General features: G+C 44.2%; 1 protein-coding gene across 1 annotated transcript in view; it reads left to right on the forward strand.

Annotated features, from left to right (window-relative positions):
- Positions 1-17,592, forward strand: part of PAPPA2 (pappalysin 2) — a 198,917-nt gene that overhangs the window by 47,603 nt on the left and 133,722 nt on the right. The window contains exons 4-7 of the mRNA XM_084851216.1: positions 6,154-6,447; positions 11,711-11,903; positions 16,158-16,279; positions 16,933-17,422. Coding sequence (XP_084707342.1) covers positions 6,154-6,447; positions 11,711-11,903; positions 16,158-16,279; positions 16,933-17,422 — 1,099 coding nt within the window. The remainder of the gene's footprint in view (positions 1-6,153; positions 6,448-11,710; positions 11,904-16,157; positions 16,280-16,932; positions 17,423-17,592) is intronic.

A 17,592-nucleotide genomic window follows, 5' to 3' on the forward strand; every position in this document is an offset into this window, starting at 1 on the left:
AGTTTTCCCCAAGCTGTCCCTCATCCCACCTCTGCCATGGCAAGTTATCCCAGCTTAGAATAATTTGATTCATGAGTTAAGAGTGAGATTCTAGGGTCATAATGTCAGGACTTGTTGTTGCAACAATCAGAACTGACCTTTCAGCTTTGTTGGCCAGATCCAAAAGCTTAGAGGCACCAACTCGTCTTGTGTGGTGAAGTGCTTGCTTAAGCATTTGTAGCCTGCTGTGCTTTTTATGAAGGCCTAAGTTCCTATGTGGTAAACTCTCTGTTCCTGAAGTGATGCCAAATCATTGGCCTTTGAGAAATTAGGATTATTAGCTTGCTCAGGTTTTGATCTCTAAGAAAATATGTTTTTGAACTCACTCCACACCTCTTAACTTTCATATCTGATGTGCAGGCTCTGGCCTTTGTCAGGTCACTTGCTGATCACTCAAAAGATTTGGGTGAGAGCTGATTCATATTAAGCCCACAGGTAAAAGGCAGCAGTAAGTGTGGAGGCCACAATAGAAGCAGGAAGAGCGGGATGTGGAGGGGTTTTGTAGATGGAGACTTTTGTGTACCAGAAACTTTTAAAACTGCTGCCCCACTTTTGCAGAGATCCTGGTTTAGGTCAGCCAATTTGGCTTTGAGCAATTTGCTGAAACCCTCACAGGGGAAGAGGGATCATGGATAATAGGCAACCTTTTCTCCATCAAATGCAGTTTTCTATGTTTTCCTGGGTTGGAAACATGCTAACAGTCTTAGATAAAGAGGGGATTGGGTGCAAGGTTGCCAAGATACTTCTCAGCAGTGGCTTTTCACCAGTGGAAAGGGTTTCATGTTTCTCCTTGAAGGTGGGAATAGTAGGCTTTGAGGCCCCTTGTGCCCTCAGCAGTCAGGCTCACTTTGCCATTTGCTGTTAGCCGTTGACACAGCGGGATTACAGCTGGCCTCTAACATCCCATTAACTTAGCCATTAGCAAGGTTTTCTTTCTTCACTCACTCACATTCCTCTCCTTTGCTTTCAGCAAGGGAGCCTCCTGTCTCAGACTGGGGTTTGGCTGGAGAGTCGAGCTCAGTTTTCTTTTCTTGCTTTAATTTTTGCTTGTTGGCTAAGCAAGTCCCAGTATCTTACATGCCATCTTGTCATGTAAAATGAAAATCTTGTCCTTAAAGACAAAGGTGGCCAGTCATTTGATCTGTCAAAAAGTCTTTGTTTAAACAAGGTTAAATATTGTCAAATAATGGTGATCTCCAGAGGGATAACTTTTGTATAAAAGCAACTCATTTTCTTCCAGCACTTTACCATCTAGCAAATTTATTGTGGAATAAATATTTTGGCCCCACTTTATTTATAGTGGGGCTGAAAGCACTTCCCCACCTTTACATCCCCTTTTATGCATTGTGAAAGTAGGGAGGCACTTTTGTCCGTTTTTGGAGGTGGAATGAAGGAAGGGTATTTATTTTTACATATTTATTTAATTTATATCCCACCCTTCTGCCAAAAATGGTGCTCAAGGCAGCCAACAATAATAAAATACAGATAAACAGAATCTTGCTTAAAAGGTTGTTGTTGTTCAGTCGTTCAGTCATGTCTGACTCTTTGTGACCCCATGGACCATAGCACACCAGGCCTTCCTGTCCTGCACTCTCTCCTGGAGTGTGCTCAAGTTCATATTCATTGCATCGGTGATGCTATCTAGCCATCTCATCCTCTGTCGTCCCCTTCTCCTTTTGCCTTCAGTCTTTCCCAGCATCAGGGTCTTTTCCAGAGAGTTTTCTCTTCGCATTAGGTGGCCAAAACACTGGAGCTTCAGCTTCAGTATCTGTCCCTCCAAGGAGCAGTCAGGGTTGATTTCCTTTAGGATGGACTGATTTGACCTCCTTGCAGTCCAGGGGACTCGTAAGAGTCTTCTCCAGCACCACAGTTCGAAAGCATCGATTCTTTGGCGCTCAGCCTTCCTTATAGTCCAGCTCTCACAGCCATACATTACTACTGGGAAAACCATAGCTTTGATTAGATGGACCTTTGTCGGCAAGGTGATGTCTTTGCTTCTTACTATGCTGTCTAGGTTTGCCATAGCTTTCCTCCCAAGGAGCAAGTGTCTTTTAATTTCACGGCTACAGTCACCGTCTGCGGTGATCTTGGAGCCCAAGAAAATAAAATCTGTCACTGCTTCCATTTCTTCCCCTTCTATATGCCAGGAAGTGATGGGGCCAGATGCCATGATCTTAGTTTTTTTAATGTTGAGTTTCATACCAGCTTTTGCACTCTCCTCTTTCACCCTCAACAAGAGGCTCTTTAGATCCTCTTCGCTTTCTGCCATTAGGGTGGTATTGTCTGCATATCTGAGGTTGTAGATAATTCTCCTGGCAATCTTAATTCCGACCTGTGATTCATCCAACCCGGCGTTTCTCATCATGTCCTCTGCATGTAAGTTAAATAAGCAGGGTGACAATATACAGCCTTGTCATACTCCTTTCCCAATTTGGAACCAATCGGTTGTTCCATGTCTGGTTCTTACTGTTGCTTCTTGACCCTCGTACAGGTTTCTCAGGAGACAGGTAAGGTGGTCTGGTACTCCCATCACTTTAAGAATATGCCAGAGTTTGTTGTGATCCACACAATCAAAGGCTTTAGCGTAGTCAATGGAGCAGAAATAGACGTTTTCCTGGAATTCTCTTGCGTCCTCCATGATGCAGCGAATGTTGGCGATTTGATCTCTAGTTCCTCTGCCTCTTCGAAACCCAGCTTGTACTTCCGGTAATTCTCGGTTCACATACTGCTTGTAGGATTTTGAGCATCACCTTGCTGGCATGTGAAATGAGCGCAATTGTGCGGTAGTTTGAACACTCTTTGGCGTTGCCCTTCTTTGGAATTGGAATGTAAACTGACCTTTTCCAGTCTTGCGGCCATTGTTGAGTGTTCCAAATTTGTTGGCATATTGAATGCAGCACTTTAACAGCATCATCTTTTAGGATTTTAAATAGCTCAGCTGGAATACTGTCATCTCCGCTAGCTTTGTTGTTACTAATGCTTCCTAAGGCCCACTTGACTTCACTCTCGAGGATGTCCGGCTCAAGTTCAGTGACCGCACTATCATGGCTATCAGGGACATTCAGATCTTTCCTGTATAGTTCTTCTGTGTATTCTTTCCACCTCTTCTTAATCTCATCTGCTTCTGTTAGGTTCCTGCCTTCTTTGTCCTTTATCATATCTGTCTTTGCACAAAACGTTCCCTTGAGATCCCCAATTTTCTTGAAAAGATCTCTAGTCTTTCCCATTCTGTTGTTTTCCTCGATTTCTTTGCATTGTTCATTTAAGAAGGCCTTCTTGTCTCTCCTTGCTATTCTCTGGAATTCTGCATTCAGTTGGATATATCTTCCCCTTTCTCCCCTGCTTTTCACTTCCCTTCTTTCCTCAGCTACTTGTAAAGCCTCATCAGACAGCCACTTTGCTTTCTTGCATTTCTTTTTCTTTGGGATGGATTTCGTTGCTGCCTCCTGAACAATGTTACGGACCTCCGTCCATAGTTCCTCAGGCACTCTGTCTATCAGGTCTAATCCCTGAGATCTATTCCTCACCCCCACTGTATATTCATCAGGGATATGATTTAGGTCATACCTGAATTGTTTAGTGGTTTTCCCTACGTTCTTCAATTTAAGCTGAAATTTTGCAAGAAGCAGCTCATGATCTGAGCCACAGTCAGCACCAGGTCTTGTTTTGACTGACTGTATAGAGCTTCTCCATCTTTGACTGCAAAGGACATAATCAATCTGATTTCGATATTGACCATCTGGTGATGTCCATGTGTAGAGTCGTCTCTTGTGCTGTTGGAAAAGAGTGTTTGCTATGATCAGCGTGTTCTCTTGGCAAAACTCTATTAGCTTTTGTCCTGCTTCATTTTGTACACCAAGGCCATGCCTGCCTGTTATGCCGGTGATTTCTTGACTTCCTACTTTAGCATTCCAATCCCCTATGATGAAGAGGACATCTTTTTTGGGTGTTAGTTCTAGAAGGTGTTGTAGGTCTTCATAGAACCGATCAACCTCAGCTTCTTCGGCCTCAGTGGTTGGGGCATAGACTTGAATTACTGTGATGTTGAATGGTTTGCCTTGGATTCGTACTGAGATCATTCTATTGTTTTTAAGATTGTACCCCAGTACTGCTTTTCCCACCCTTTTGTTGACTATGAGTGCTACTCCATTTCTTCTAAGGGTTTCTTGCCCACAGTAGTAGATATGATGGTCACCTGAATTAAATTCACCCATGCCTGTCCATTTTAGTTTGCTGATTTCCAAGATGTCGATGTTCAATCTTGCCATCTCATGTTTGACCACCTCCAGCTTCCCTTGATTCATTGATCTGACATTCCAGGTTCCTAAACAATATTGTTCTTTACAGCATCGGACTTTCTTTTCACCACCAGACACATCCACAGATGAGTGTCCTTTTGGCTTTGGCCCAGCCGCTTCACTCTTTCTGGCGCTACTTGGAAATTCCCTCTGCTCTTCCTCAGTAGTATATTGGACACCTTCCGACCTGAGGGTCTCATCTTCCAGCGTCATACCTTTTAGCCTTGTGATACGTTCCATGGGATTTTCTTGGCAAGAATACTGGAGTGGGTTGCCATTTCCTTCTCCAGTGGACCACATTTTGTCAGAACTCTCTGCCATGACCTGTCCGTCTTGGGTGGCCCTGCACGGCATAGCTTATGGCTTCACTGAGTTATGCAAGCCCCTTCGCCACAACAAGGCAGTGATCCATGAAGGGGTTAAAAGGTAGAACAAATCAATTAAAAACACAATTATTAAACACCTTGATTTATCAAAACTTCTAAAAAAAAAAAGTGAAGCCAATCATATTCTCCCCACCCAAAAAGCAACCCAAGTTTACTGAAATAATATTTTAAACTACTGTAGTCAAAATATAGCTCAATTCCTGCTCCTGGAACTCTAGACACAGTAATGGAATCAAAAAGGTAGGGCACCAACATTGATAAAGCATTCTTGGCCTCATGGGACATTTGACAGTTTTGATGATAGTTAAATAATTGGTGACTGATAATATTTTATTTGTCAATTGACAAGCTTCCCAACCATAGTAGTGGGACAGATTAGTCTGGGATAAAAGGAGGAGGAGTTCCTTCGGAAGTCTCTGTGATGTAGGTGTTGGTGGAAGTTAAAGATGACCTAAAACAGCCATTGAAGGGTCAGATATTGTATTAATTTGAACTGTTTTGGATTTCAGGGCCCCGCGTGAGCATTTAGCATGTAGGCTTGTGCTGCTCTGCTCCTTCATAGGGTTGTTCAGTTCCTTGGGCCATAAGTAGCCTGCAGGAGGTGCTACAAGGACATTCATGCTGCCATGGGCTTCACTCTCCTACAGTTTTATAACAAGCAAGAACAACTTTGGGTGTCTTTGCCACACCTGTTCCTTTTCTGAGAGGCAGGGAGTCAAACTATCCCTTCTGTCTCTCCTCCTCCCCCCAGAAAGTTCTGCCATCACTCAAACCCATAAAGAACAGCAATAGAACTACCTGTATGTCCAGGGGAGCTCCATCCTGTTGCTTGATACTGACTCCATTGTTTTTTCCCCAATGCAGCTTGTAGCTGGAGCTCATCCTCCAGCCAAACTGCTGAGTGGGAAGGACTTCAACCTGGATTCTTCCTTGCCTAAAGACTAGTCATGAGTAAGCAACCGTGACTGGCACATGTACTCATGAGTTAATCTGCTGGCAGGGAGGGCCCAAGCCTGCTGCTTGAAATGGAGGCCTTCTTAGTTGGCTGATTTAACCTGACAAAAGGCTCGAGCAAATGGGCGGGCTTGGATAGGCTTTACTTCAGAACGCTGGCTGGGCTGGGCTGCCCTTCCCTCCTGTTGATCTGCTTGGGGTGCTCATGCATGGGTACATCTGCTGGAAAGAGACACTAGAAGAGATCCAATCTTCTTATGATTAGTCACAGAATTTGCCTTATCTGGAAAGGTTCCTCTTTGCCTAGTGGAATGTCAGGATAATAAATAAAAGATAGATAGATAGATAGATAGATAGATAGATAGATAGATAGGGAATTTCTCCTTGCAGAAGTTTGTATTTATTTTAGCTCAGAATCCAGACCTCTTGCCCATATTCCTCTCTCTGAGTGACATTGAATACACTTGCAATTTCAGGTGGAGTGGTCCTCAATCCAGCTTATTATGGCATGCCGGGTCATACAAATACAATGATCCATGAAGTAGGACATGTCCTGGGACTCTACCATGTTTTTAAAGGAGTGGACGAAAAGGATTCCTGTGATGACCCATGCAGGGAGACAACACCATCCATGGAGACCGGAGATCTTTGTGCTGACACGGCACCTACTCCCAAAAGCAAACTCTGTAAGGATCCAGAGCTCATCAGTGACACCTGTGGCCAAACCCACTTTTCTGGAACGCCCTTCAACAATTACATGAGCTACACAGGTAATGAATGGGAAGCAACAAGTCTTGCGTCATCTAGTTGAGAGTGGGGAATCAGGTGGCCTGAAGGGATATACAATCCCTGAGATGCTGGAAGCCTCTGCTTTCATTTTCATAAGATTCTAAAATGATTTCATAATTATTTCAATGATAAACATATTGGAAAAACATTAGGGCAGAGTAACCAGAGTAATCAAATGTGAATAACCAGAGGGCAGGTCATACAAGCATCACATGGCTTCCGTTTTTAGATCTGCATTGTTTTCTATTCTAAAGAATCAAATAATTATTTTGATCATTTAGGGGCTGCTTGTATCAGGAATCTTGGTCACCTTGGCTGGCAGAAAAGTTTAGCTGGAGAAACAGAACTTACCTGTCTTCAATCATATGCGTACAACTTATCCTGTATGCAGGTAGAGATGCAAATTATCTGCAGATCCAGTTTTTGATGTATTTCTGTCATGACCTTCGGTGCTATATCACCTCTGAAGGCTCTGCTGAGTAAATCACATTATTTACAGTAAAAACCATTGGCTGTCCTGTATTTACTCCAGCGTAAAGGCAATACAGCACAGCCATCAGCCAGTACAATGAATGGAAGTCAAAACAGCAACTTAAAAGCCTGCTGGAACAAATGTGTTTCGGCTGGACATCTTAAAGGGGATAAGAAGCCCCAGGAAAGGCTTTTCCCCGTCTCTTTTGTGTCCACCTGCCAGTCTTCCATTGACAGTTGGATATGGAGAAGGGTCTCTGAGGCAGATTTCAACACCTGTGTAGGTTCATATCGGAAAAGGCTGTTCTTTGTACCTGCTCCTTATACCTGTTCCTTGGCTGTTTAGGGCTTTAAAGGGTAGTACTGGCATCTTGCACTGAGGGACTCTGCAAGTCTGTCTGTCTGTTTGTCTACTCCTGAACCACTTCGTTAGACTGTGTTTGGGAGGTCTATGCTGTTTCATGTGAGAGGGATCACATCAAATGCCCCTTCCCTCTAGGGACTGCATAGGACAGGTAGGCAGCCTGGTCCCCTCCAGATGTTTTGGACTACATCTCTCATAATTCCTGACCACTATCCATTCTGGCTGGAGTTTATGGGAGTTGTAGTCCAAAACATCTGGAGGGCACTAGGTTGCCTAGCCCAGAATAGGAGAATAAGAAATCCTGTTTTAAGGATTTCTCAGTACCTTTGTAATATCAGCAGCCATTACACTAATCTCCATCCTCGTATCAAACATATTTGCATGCCTAGCAAGGAAAGGGCAAAGATTGCTATGGTTTACAGGCCTTGGAAGCAAAGAATCAAGAATGAATGTGGGATACAACAGTGAGAAACAACCAAATACTCATCCACCCTTTCAGCTACAGCCCAGTCTGTATACCATACATATTCTGATGGGCATTTTGCTAGTTTGAAATATTTTCCCAGCTTTTACCAGCCAGAGAAACTTGCATGGTTGTGGGTCATGGGAATTTCGTTTCCAGTGCAGAAGCTAAGTTTAGTTTCTGATGAACTTACTAATATTTATGGTTACAGAGATAGACTTTTAACATGTTGAGGCCAAGTCTGTTGAACACTTAAACTAAAGGGGTTTGGAGCAAGGTGAGGTTTCCAATGGGCATACTTTGCCAAAGACTTCAAACCCAACCTTGATGGGACCTCCCCCATCCCTGCAGAACCCCTATCATAGCACTGTATGTCAGGACTGTATCTAGAATTCACAAGAAGAATTAAATCTGCCCTCTGAAAAGTTAGTGGCTAGATTGCCATCCATTTTTAATGGCACTACTTCCATGCCTTTAATGGCAGTTACACATACAGAAAGTTAGTAGCTGAATGTTTTCCTCCCCTTATCTGCATGGGAAAAGCATTAATTATGCCCATCAGGTCCCAGGAACAGGGCCAGAAAATAAAAGAAAAATGGCAATTCTAGTTTGGCCTGCTATCTTAATAAACCGTTCATTTTTCAAGCTACTTACTCTGGAATAATCAGCTGTGTTGTGTTAAGCTGCTTAAAGATTTCAGCCTGAGCTGGTGATCTAATAAAGGCCACGTCCTGGTATATACCTTGGGGAGTGAAGAGGTGTGGAACAAATGGGTTTTAACCAAAGCAATTGCTTAGACATCACATTTAGGGAGACTATAATAATCCCAATTTCACAAAGGCCTGCACCGGGGCACCACCCCAGGAATGCAGAGTTCCCTTGAGCAAAGCTTGTCAGAGCTCAGAAAGCCAAGGGATCTTTAGCAAGCAACTGAAACTGATTTCATAGGACAGACCCCTAAACCTTTGCTTTGAGCCTCAGGTCAGCGTTGTGTAAATTCAGTTCTGGAGTTTTTAAGGAGGTCTCCTGCCTCTAGGAATCATGGTTCTCAGCAACTGAGAGAAATTGGGTGACATTTTAAAAATACATATGTGCATGGCTCTTTTAACTGAAATCTATGAACAACAACAAAAAGACAGGTCTATATCCCCAATAATCCTAATTTTAACAATGGGGAAGACCCGCGAGGAAGGAGAAGGGTGGGAGAGACACAGGTAGCATGAAAATGAGTAGATGCAGTTACACATACCTAGGCTTGGTTATGGTTGGTCAGACTGCCAAGGTATTAGGAAAAAGTGTCCAGCTCCTCCTTCGCCTTTGATAGCAGTTTGATCTATAGGAAAACGTGGTGAAGCTTTTCATGGCTTCCTTAAAAGTTGAGGATAAGGACTAAAGGTTTAAGCTTCAAGGAAAAATGGGTTTTAAGGAGAGACCTGAAGGAAGCTAGAGGGAGGTCACTCTGTATATGTGCAGTTTAGGAGTGGGCAGAAACTAGATCTCCAGACGTTGTGGACTTCAGCTCCCAGAATTCCTGATATTGGCCATGTTGGCAGGGACGTTTTGGAGCTGAAGTCCAAAATATCTGGAGATCTACCTTCAGTCCACCCCGGTACAGTTAGTACATCTAACTATGGCCTATATTTTTATGAGTGTATTGTCCAGTCCGTAATTGAATTTCTCCCTGCCTAGGCTGTCCATGACATCACATGCCTGACTCTCCCACCCCCAAAGTTCTGTAGCCTCTTGCCAGCAGTCCCCTGGGCAGACACTGGAAGTTCTCCACTCTCAGCCTTGTTTTACTCCATTCATTTATTGTGAAAAGTTATGCATTAATTACGCTTTGAGCTTCCTGCTTCCATTTGCCTGCCCTGTGTCAGTAATTTTCAACATCAAGGAAGACAACACCACTAATCTCTCATGAAGAAGAAATATTATAAAGGCTGGGGACCTGTGATTAAGTGTTGCTGAAATGGTGCCATCTTTTGGCAGATGTGTGGAATGACATGAACGAAGAATTTTTGCTCTCCTCTCTGGGTATAGAGAAGTTTATTGCAGGAAGAATGTTAACAAACTGGAAAGGATTCAGTTTCTAGGATGACATGAAGCCTAGAAAGTGAATGACATGGAAGGGGTCCAAGGAGCTGTATATGCTGTTCATAAGGGAGGAGATGCTGAAAGGTTTCAGATATATAAAAGAGAGTGTCAAAGAAAGAAAAATTGTTCGCTGCATCCACTGTGGAGAGGACAGGAGGCAGTGGATTTAATCACAGTAAGGCATATTTGGATTCAGTATTAGGAAACTGTTCTCAACTATAATAAAGGTGATTTCAAAATGGATTAAGCCAGCATGGGTGGCTGGAGAATACTGGGAGTTGTAGGATTTTTTTTCTGGCTAAAAATACATAGGATTGTGCCCTGAAATGCTTAAGGGAGATTTTTGGACCTCCTTCCTTGGAGGTTTTCAAAAGAGGGATGGACAGTTGTCTATCATAGCTGCATTGCTTATAGGATCCACCTGTTAAATCCTTCAGTTTCTGTAGATTTGGTGCGAGTCACGGGATATAAATTCCCTTGGCATTTAACTTGCAAGAACAAGAGGCGTTTGGGCTCAACACTGCTTAAAAGGCCCAACCCCTGGCATCAGCTGAAACTTTATACTAGTCTCCATATAGACCAGTGGTGTTTCAACATTAAGGAAAAGTTGATTTCTACTTTCTCAGAAACACTCTTCACCTTACCATCAGCCTATGGTAGCAGAGAAAAATAATACTATCAAATCAGTGCATGGTATCACTAAATCAAGATTGTGAGCCGAAACAGTCTTAATTTGGCACAGTCTGGCTTAAACTGAGATTCTGAATGGTGGGGAAGAGGACAGCTTGTGAGTATACTTCCTCCTAGTCCCATAACATCATGTTTTGCCTCTGGTGCCATGGGTTGGCAATCTGGGGCAAATGCCAGGCCAGCAGAGGTCCATAAAAGACCCACCCTACTGTTCCTTCCATTCTTACTGGACAAGGACCAGGCTGTGAAGGAAGCAGGATTGACTCACTCAGCAGCTTCCTCCCTGGCCGCACCTCCTCTGACTTTCAGGGAAAAGCATTTAACTGATCAGCTGCTGATTGGAAATACTGGCTTTCCCCTTCTAATGACTGAAAAGGGAGCCCTTTTCAGTGCTAAGCAGGGAAGAGCACATCTCCGATCAACTATTACAGAGATAAGAGCATTTCCCTCAGTGGCAGAGGGGGTGGGACCAGGGGAAGAATTGCTGGGCCAGATGGGGAACCCGTGAGGGCCTTATTAAGCTGATGGTCTGGAGGCTCTCCATCCCTGGAAAAGGCTCTACTTCTGCTTTAGGTGATGGCTCAGCTCTTCAAAGTAGCCCTGCTGCACTTCTGGGTAAGAATGCCCATGACAAAGATGTTACGTGATGGTACAGCATCATTTCCAGGGCCATTCTTCAGGGGAAAAGATGGCTGCCCCCATGGGAAAAACCTCAGTCACCTCATTGAAATGTACATTCCCCCTGCTCCTGAAAGTTGTGCGGCCCCCGCCCCTCAAGAGTAATACAATATTTGGGGAGATTTGTTCCCTTTGTGAAAATGCCAGAAAAAGCTAGGCCAGATACTTCATCCAGTACTAGTATAGTCCAGGCATGGTTTTACTTCCTTGGTGTGACCTAGGCCAGAGTGTCTTGTTGCTTCTAGACTTCCTAAGTGCCTGTGATGTGAAGGATTGCACTGACCCAGAGTCTTCTGTTATGTACTCTGGGGGAGCACAAGGATGGAGGACCAGGTAAAAGGGAGGGGGGCACAGAAAGCCCCATCCCTTACTAGTAAAGGGGACTGACTGATGGAATTCTTGCCCCGGCTTGGCCCCCAGCTCCCAAATGAAGTCAGCCCTACCTTTTGAGTTGTTTCCCAAACTGCCTCTCTTTCTTCCACAGATGACAACTGCACAGACACTTTCACCCCAAACCAAGTGGCTCGGATGCATTGCTATCTGGATTTGGTATACCAGCAGTGGACTCAGGGCCGAAAGCCCACCCCTATCCCCGTGCCACCGATGGTCATTGGGCAGAGTCAGGATACCCTCACCATACACTGGCTGCCCCCCATTAGTGGGGTGCTCTATGAAAGGTAATGGAGGAATCTTGGGTGAAGGGGAGGAAGGCAGTGTGAGCTGAACATGAACGTGGGTGCAATAAATAATACTTTTGAATTTGTCTGGCTTATTAATGTAGTGGTTCCAAGGCCTGGCAACCTGTAAACCTGGCAACACTCCCTCCTCTCCCAGGTCATCCTTGGTATGCCCACGGCAAATCCTCCCATCCTTCCTTGGCTGCAGCTGTAGCAGTCTTCCAACCCATGCAACTCCACAATGTCAGGTCTTATTTTTTTCTAACTGCTGGAATCTGTTTATCCTCACTCACCACTCTCCTTTGGCTGATGGAGGAGTGGGGAGATGCCCTCATGCCATCCAGGATGTTTGTGGCAAGAAATAGCCACCTTGAGAGCACATTTCAAAGCCATGAGCTAGGATATAAATTTCAATAAATAAATAAATAAAATATGCATAAAATATCTCCTGTCTTGTTGCCTAAATTCTCTGCCAAAATCCTCTCCTTTATTCAACTGGCAAAGCCTTAGAGAAAGGCTTAGGAGGCTCAAGAAGTTGCTAGGGTTAACACAAGCTCCCCTCTTATTCTGGCTTTCTTTTTCTGTTTTAGAGTCTTGATTGAATGAAAGATGCGATCTTGTTGTTGTTCAGTCGTTCAGTCGTGTCCAACTCTTCGTGACCCCATGGACCATAGCACGCCAGGCCTTCCTGTCCTGCGCTCTCTCCCGGAGCGTGCTCAAGTTCATTTTCATTACATCGGTGATGCTATCTAGCCATCTCATCCTCTGCCATCCCCTTCTCCTTTTGCCTTCAGTCTTTCCCAGCATCAGGGTCTTTTCCAGAGAGTTTTCTCTTCGCATTAGGTGGCCAAAATATTTCAGCTTCAGCTTCAGTATCTGTCCTTCCAATGAGCACTCAGGGTTGATTTCCTTGAGGATGGACTGATTTGACCTCCTTGCAGTCCAGGGAACTCGTAAGAGTCTTCTCCAGCACCACAGTTCGAAAGCATCGATTCTTTGGCGCTCAGCCTTCCTTATAGTCCAGCTCTCACAGCCATACATTACTACTGGGAAAACCATAGCTTTGATTAGACGGACCTTTGTCGGCAAGGTGATGTCTCTGCTTCTTACTATGCTGTCTAGGTTTGCCATAGCTTTCCTCCCAAGGAGCAAGTGTCTTTTAATTTCATGGCTACAGTCACCGTCTGCGGTGATCTTGGAGCCCAAGAAAATAAAATCTGTCACTGCTTCCATTTCTTCCCCTTCTATATGCCAGGAAGTGATGGGGCCAGATGCCATGATCTTCGTTTTCTTAATGTTGAGTTTCAAACCAGCTTTTGCACTCTCCTCTTTCACCCTCAACAAGAGGCTGTTTAGATCCTCTTTGCTTTCTGCCATTAGGGTGGTATTGTCTGCATATCTGAGGTTGTTGATAATTCTCCCGGCAATCTTAATTCCGACCTCTGATTCATCCAGCCCGGCATTTCTCATGATGTACTCTGCATATAAGTTAAATAAGCAGGGTGACAATATGCAGCCTTGTCGTACTCCTTTCCCAATTTTGAACCACTCAGTTGTTCCATGTCTGGTTCTTACTGTTGCTTCTTGACCCTCGTACAGGTTTCTCAGGAGACAGGTAAGGTGGTCTGGTACTCCCATCACTTTAAGAATATGCCAGAGTTTGTTGTGATCCACACAATCGAAGGCTTTAGCGTAGTCAATGAAGCAGAAGTAGACATTTTTCTGGAATTCTTTTGCTTTCTCCATGATGCAGCAAATGTTGGCGATTTGATCTCTAGTTCCTCTGCCTCTTCGAAACCCAGCTTGTACTTCCGGTAGTTCTCGGTTCGCATACTGCTGAAGCCTAGCTTGTAGGATTTTGAGCATCACCTTGCTGGCATGTGAAATGAGCGCAATTGTGCGGTAGTTTGAACACTCTGTGGCATTGCCCTTCTTTGGAATTGGAATGTAAACTGACCTTTTCCAGTCTTGCGGCCATTGTTGAGTGTTCCAAATTTGTTGGCATATTGAATGCAGCACTTTAACAGCATCATCTTTTAGGATTTTAAATAGCTCAGCTGGAATACTGTCATCTCCGCTAGCTTTGTTGTTAGTAATGCTTCCTAAGGCCCACTTGACTTCACTCTCGAGGATGTCCGGCTCAAGTTCCGTGACTGCACTATCATGGCTATCAGGGACATTCAGATCTTTCCTGTATAGTTCTTCTGTGTATTCTTTCTACCTCTTCTTAATCTCATCTGCTTCTGTTAGGTCCCTGCCTTCTTTGTCCTTGATCATGCCCGTCTTTGCACAAAACGTTCCCTTGAGATCTCCTATTTTCTTGAAGAGATCTCTAGTCTTTCCCATTCTATTGTTTTCCTTGATTTCTTTGCATTGTTCATTTAAGAAGGCCTTCTTGTCTCTCCTTGCTATTCTCTGGAACTCTGCATGCAGTTGGATATATCTTCCCCTTTCCCCCTTGCTTTTCGCTTCCCTTCTTTCCTCAGCTACTTGTAAAGCCTCATCAGACAGCCACTTGGCTTTCTTGCATTTCTTTTTCTTTGGGATGGATTTCGTTGCTGCCTCCTGAACAATGTTACGGACCTCCGTCCATAGTTCCTCAGGTACTCTGTCTATCAGGTCTAATCCCTGAAATCTATTCCTCACCTCCACTGTATATTCATCAGGGATATGATTTAGGTCATACCTGAATGGTTTAGTGGTTTTCTCTATGTTCTTCAATTTAAGCCGAATTTTTGCAAGAAGCAGCTCACGATCTGAGTCACAGTCAGCTCCAGGTCTTGTTTTGACTGACTGTATAGAGCTTCTCCATCTTTGGCTGCAAAGGACGTAATCAATCTGATTTCGATATTGACCATCTGGTGATGTCCATGTGTAGAGTCGTCTCTTGTGCTGTTGGAAAAGAGTGTTTGCTATGATCAGCGTGTTCTCTTGGCAAAACTCTATTAGCTTTTGTCCTGCTTCATTTTGTACACCAAGGCCATGCCTGCCTGTTATGCCGGTGATTTCTTGACTTCCTACTTTAGCATTCCAATCCCCTATGATGAAGGGGACATCTTTTTTGGGTGTTAGTTCTAGAAGGTGTTGTAGGTCTTCATAGAACCGATCAACCTCAGCTTCTTCGGCCTCAGTGGTTGGGGCATAGACTTGAATGACTGTGATGTTGAATGGTTTGCCTTGGATTCGTACTGAGATCATTCTATCGTTTTTGAGATTGTACCCCAGTACTGCTTTTCCCACCCTTTTGTTGACTATGAGTGCTACTCCATTTCTTCTAAGGGATTCTTGCCCACAATAGTAGATATGATGGTCACCTGAATTAAATTCACCCATGCCTGTCCATTTTAGTTCGCTGATTCCCAAGATGTCGATGTTCAATCTTGCCATCTCACGTTTGACCACCTCCAGCTTCCCTTGATTCATTGATCTGCCATTCCAGATTCCTAAACAATATTGTTCTTTACAGCATCGGATGTTCTTTTCACCACCAGACACATCCACAGCTGAGTGTCCTTTCGGCTTTGGCCCAGCCACTTCATTCTTTCTGGCACTACTTGGAAATACCCTCTGCTCTTCCCCAGTAGTATATTGGACACCTTCCGACCTGAGGGTCTCATCTTCCGGTGTCATCTCTTTTTGCCTTGTGATACGTTCCAAGGGGTTTTCTTGGCAAGAATACTGGAGTGGGTTGCCATTTCCTTCTCCAGTGGACCACATTTTGTCAGAACTTTCTGCCATGACCTGTCCGTCTTGGGTGGCCCTGCACGGCATAGCTTATGGCTTCACTGAGTTACGCAAGCCCTTCGCCACAACAAGGCAGTGATCCATGAAGGGGAAGATGCGATCTACTCAATCCCAATCTTAGGGTCAAACTACCCGTTACATTAATTGTTGGGCTTACAGCTATGTCAGGCGTTTTTAAAATGTAATCCTAGGTGTGGGGAGGGAGATAATCATCAGAACTGCAGTGTGCAGAGAGGAGAGGTTTAACCTTTCCCTCTCTGGCCTCTTGAACTGATATATACAAGGGATAGCAGAGGTGTGGAGGACCCAGCAGCCCTCTTCCACCACAATGTATTTGTTTGGGCTGCATTCTGTCTGGTAGGTCACACTTTAAATGTCTTATATACGGCCTTGGGAAATCATGTGAGTTGAAGTTGAAACTTGTGGTATAAACTGCCAGACAAAGTCCAAATTAGAAGGAAGTGAGAAGAGTATATGTATTTTCCTTCTCTGTGTGTGCTTTCTTTTTAGAGAATCAGGGAATCTCTGTGGAGATTGTGCTGAAGATGGGACGTTCAGCCAGTATGTACATGAGGCCTCCTCTCCTCTGATCTGTGATTCTTCTGGCTACTGGACTCCAAAGGAAGCAGTAGGTAAAGTTCCCAGCCCTTCCTCCTGTTACAGAGGGATTATCAGGTGTGAGCTGGTATCCCATCAACAGAGAAACCTTATATATTTAATTTTCCTTTTTTAAAAAAATGAGTGCATTTAATATTGTAAATATACACCTAATGCATGCATAAGTCTTGTCTTTTCATATGGATGGAAGCCAGTTAATTTTCTATCTGCTTTTGTAGTATGCTTACTTAGTGGACAGATGCATCCACAAAAAGATGCATCTTTCCATTTTCGTGACTGTTAGCAACAGTTTGTATTCCCTATTTCCCCTTTCTCTTCCTTCTACAGTGGGTAACCCCCCCCCCCCGAGACAGACTCTGTTTCATTCCTTCTTAATTGATCCCAGTTAATCATGTATTCAATGGTGTTAGAATGCTATATAGCCAATCAGATTTACCAGATGTTCTGATGTCACTAAGAACAAATTAAGCCCATTAGCATGATGGCTCTAATTGAATCCTGAACAATTGCAAAATGGGAGACCCACTTTCAATGCTGGTGAAGATTTTTTACAGAACGGTCCCCCTCCTTCTTTCAGGTCAGTGCTGGCACTTGCATACTGCCCTGCCTTTGAGGTTTTGAGCTACTCTGCTTACAAAGTGACTGTCTCATTCTGTTGTCTCTCTAGGGCCTCCAGATGTGAATCAGCCCTGTGAGACCAGCTTGCAGGCTTGGAGTCCCGAGTTCAATCTGTTCAACGTGAGCATGACCACCCCTTGCCTTCAGCCGCTTGGTTGTATTCTGGAGCTGCGCTTCCTGCATCCTGTGTACCCAGACTCTTTAGTGGTGTGGACCACCAACTTCTCTGCAGACTCTAAGGCTCTGTCAAATATTGAGATCCTGACGGAGCATGGAGCCTCTGTACACCTGGGACCCATGGACACATTCTGTGACATCCCCCTTACAGTGAAACTTAACCTTAACAAGAAGGTGTCTGGCATAAAGATCTACACATTTGATGAGAAGATGGAGATAGATGCTGCACAGCTGATCTCCACACCCCAGAGCCCTCTTTGTTCCAGCTGCAAACCTGTGAGGTACAGGGTTCTCCGGGACCCCCCATTCCTGGATGGATCCCCAGCAGTGGTGACTCAACCAGGACGAACGTTTATTGACAAGTGAGTGAGCAATGAGGAACCTTCTCACAGCTGCTGGAGTATCCTCAGGGATACTCCAAACCACTTCCTTGAATCTTCCATTTGGTTTATTTTCTTTAAAAAAAAGAAAGAATCGAACTCTTTCCTCTATCAGAAAAAACATGCAGGTAGTATTCTGCCAAATTACTATG

Source organism: Heloderma suspectum, chromosome 4 (assembly GCF_057233095.1).
Source record: "Heloderma suspectum isolate Gila_16-S chromosome 4, 16-S_ref, whole genome shotgun sequence".
Lineage (NCBI taxonomy): Eukaryota > Metazoa > Chordata > Lepidosauria > Squamata > Helodermatidae > Heloderma > Heloderma suspectum.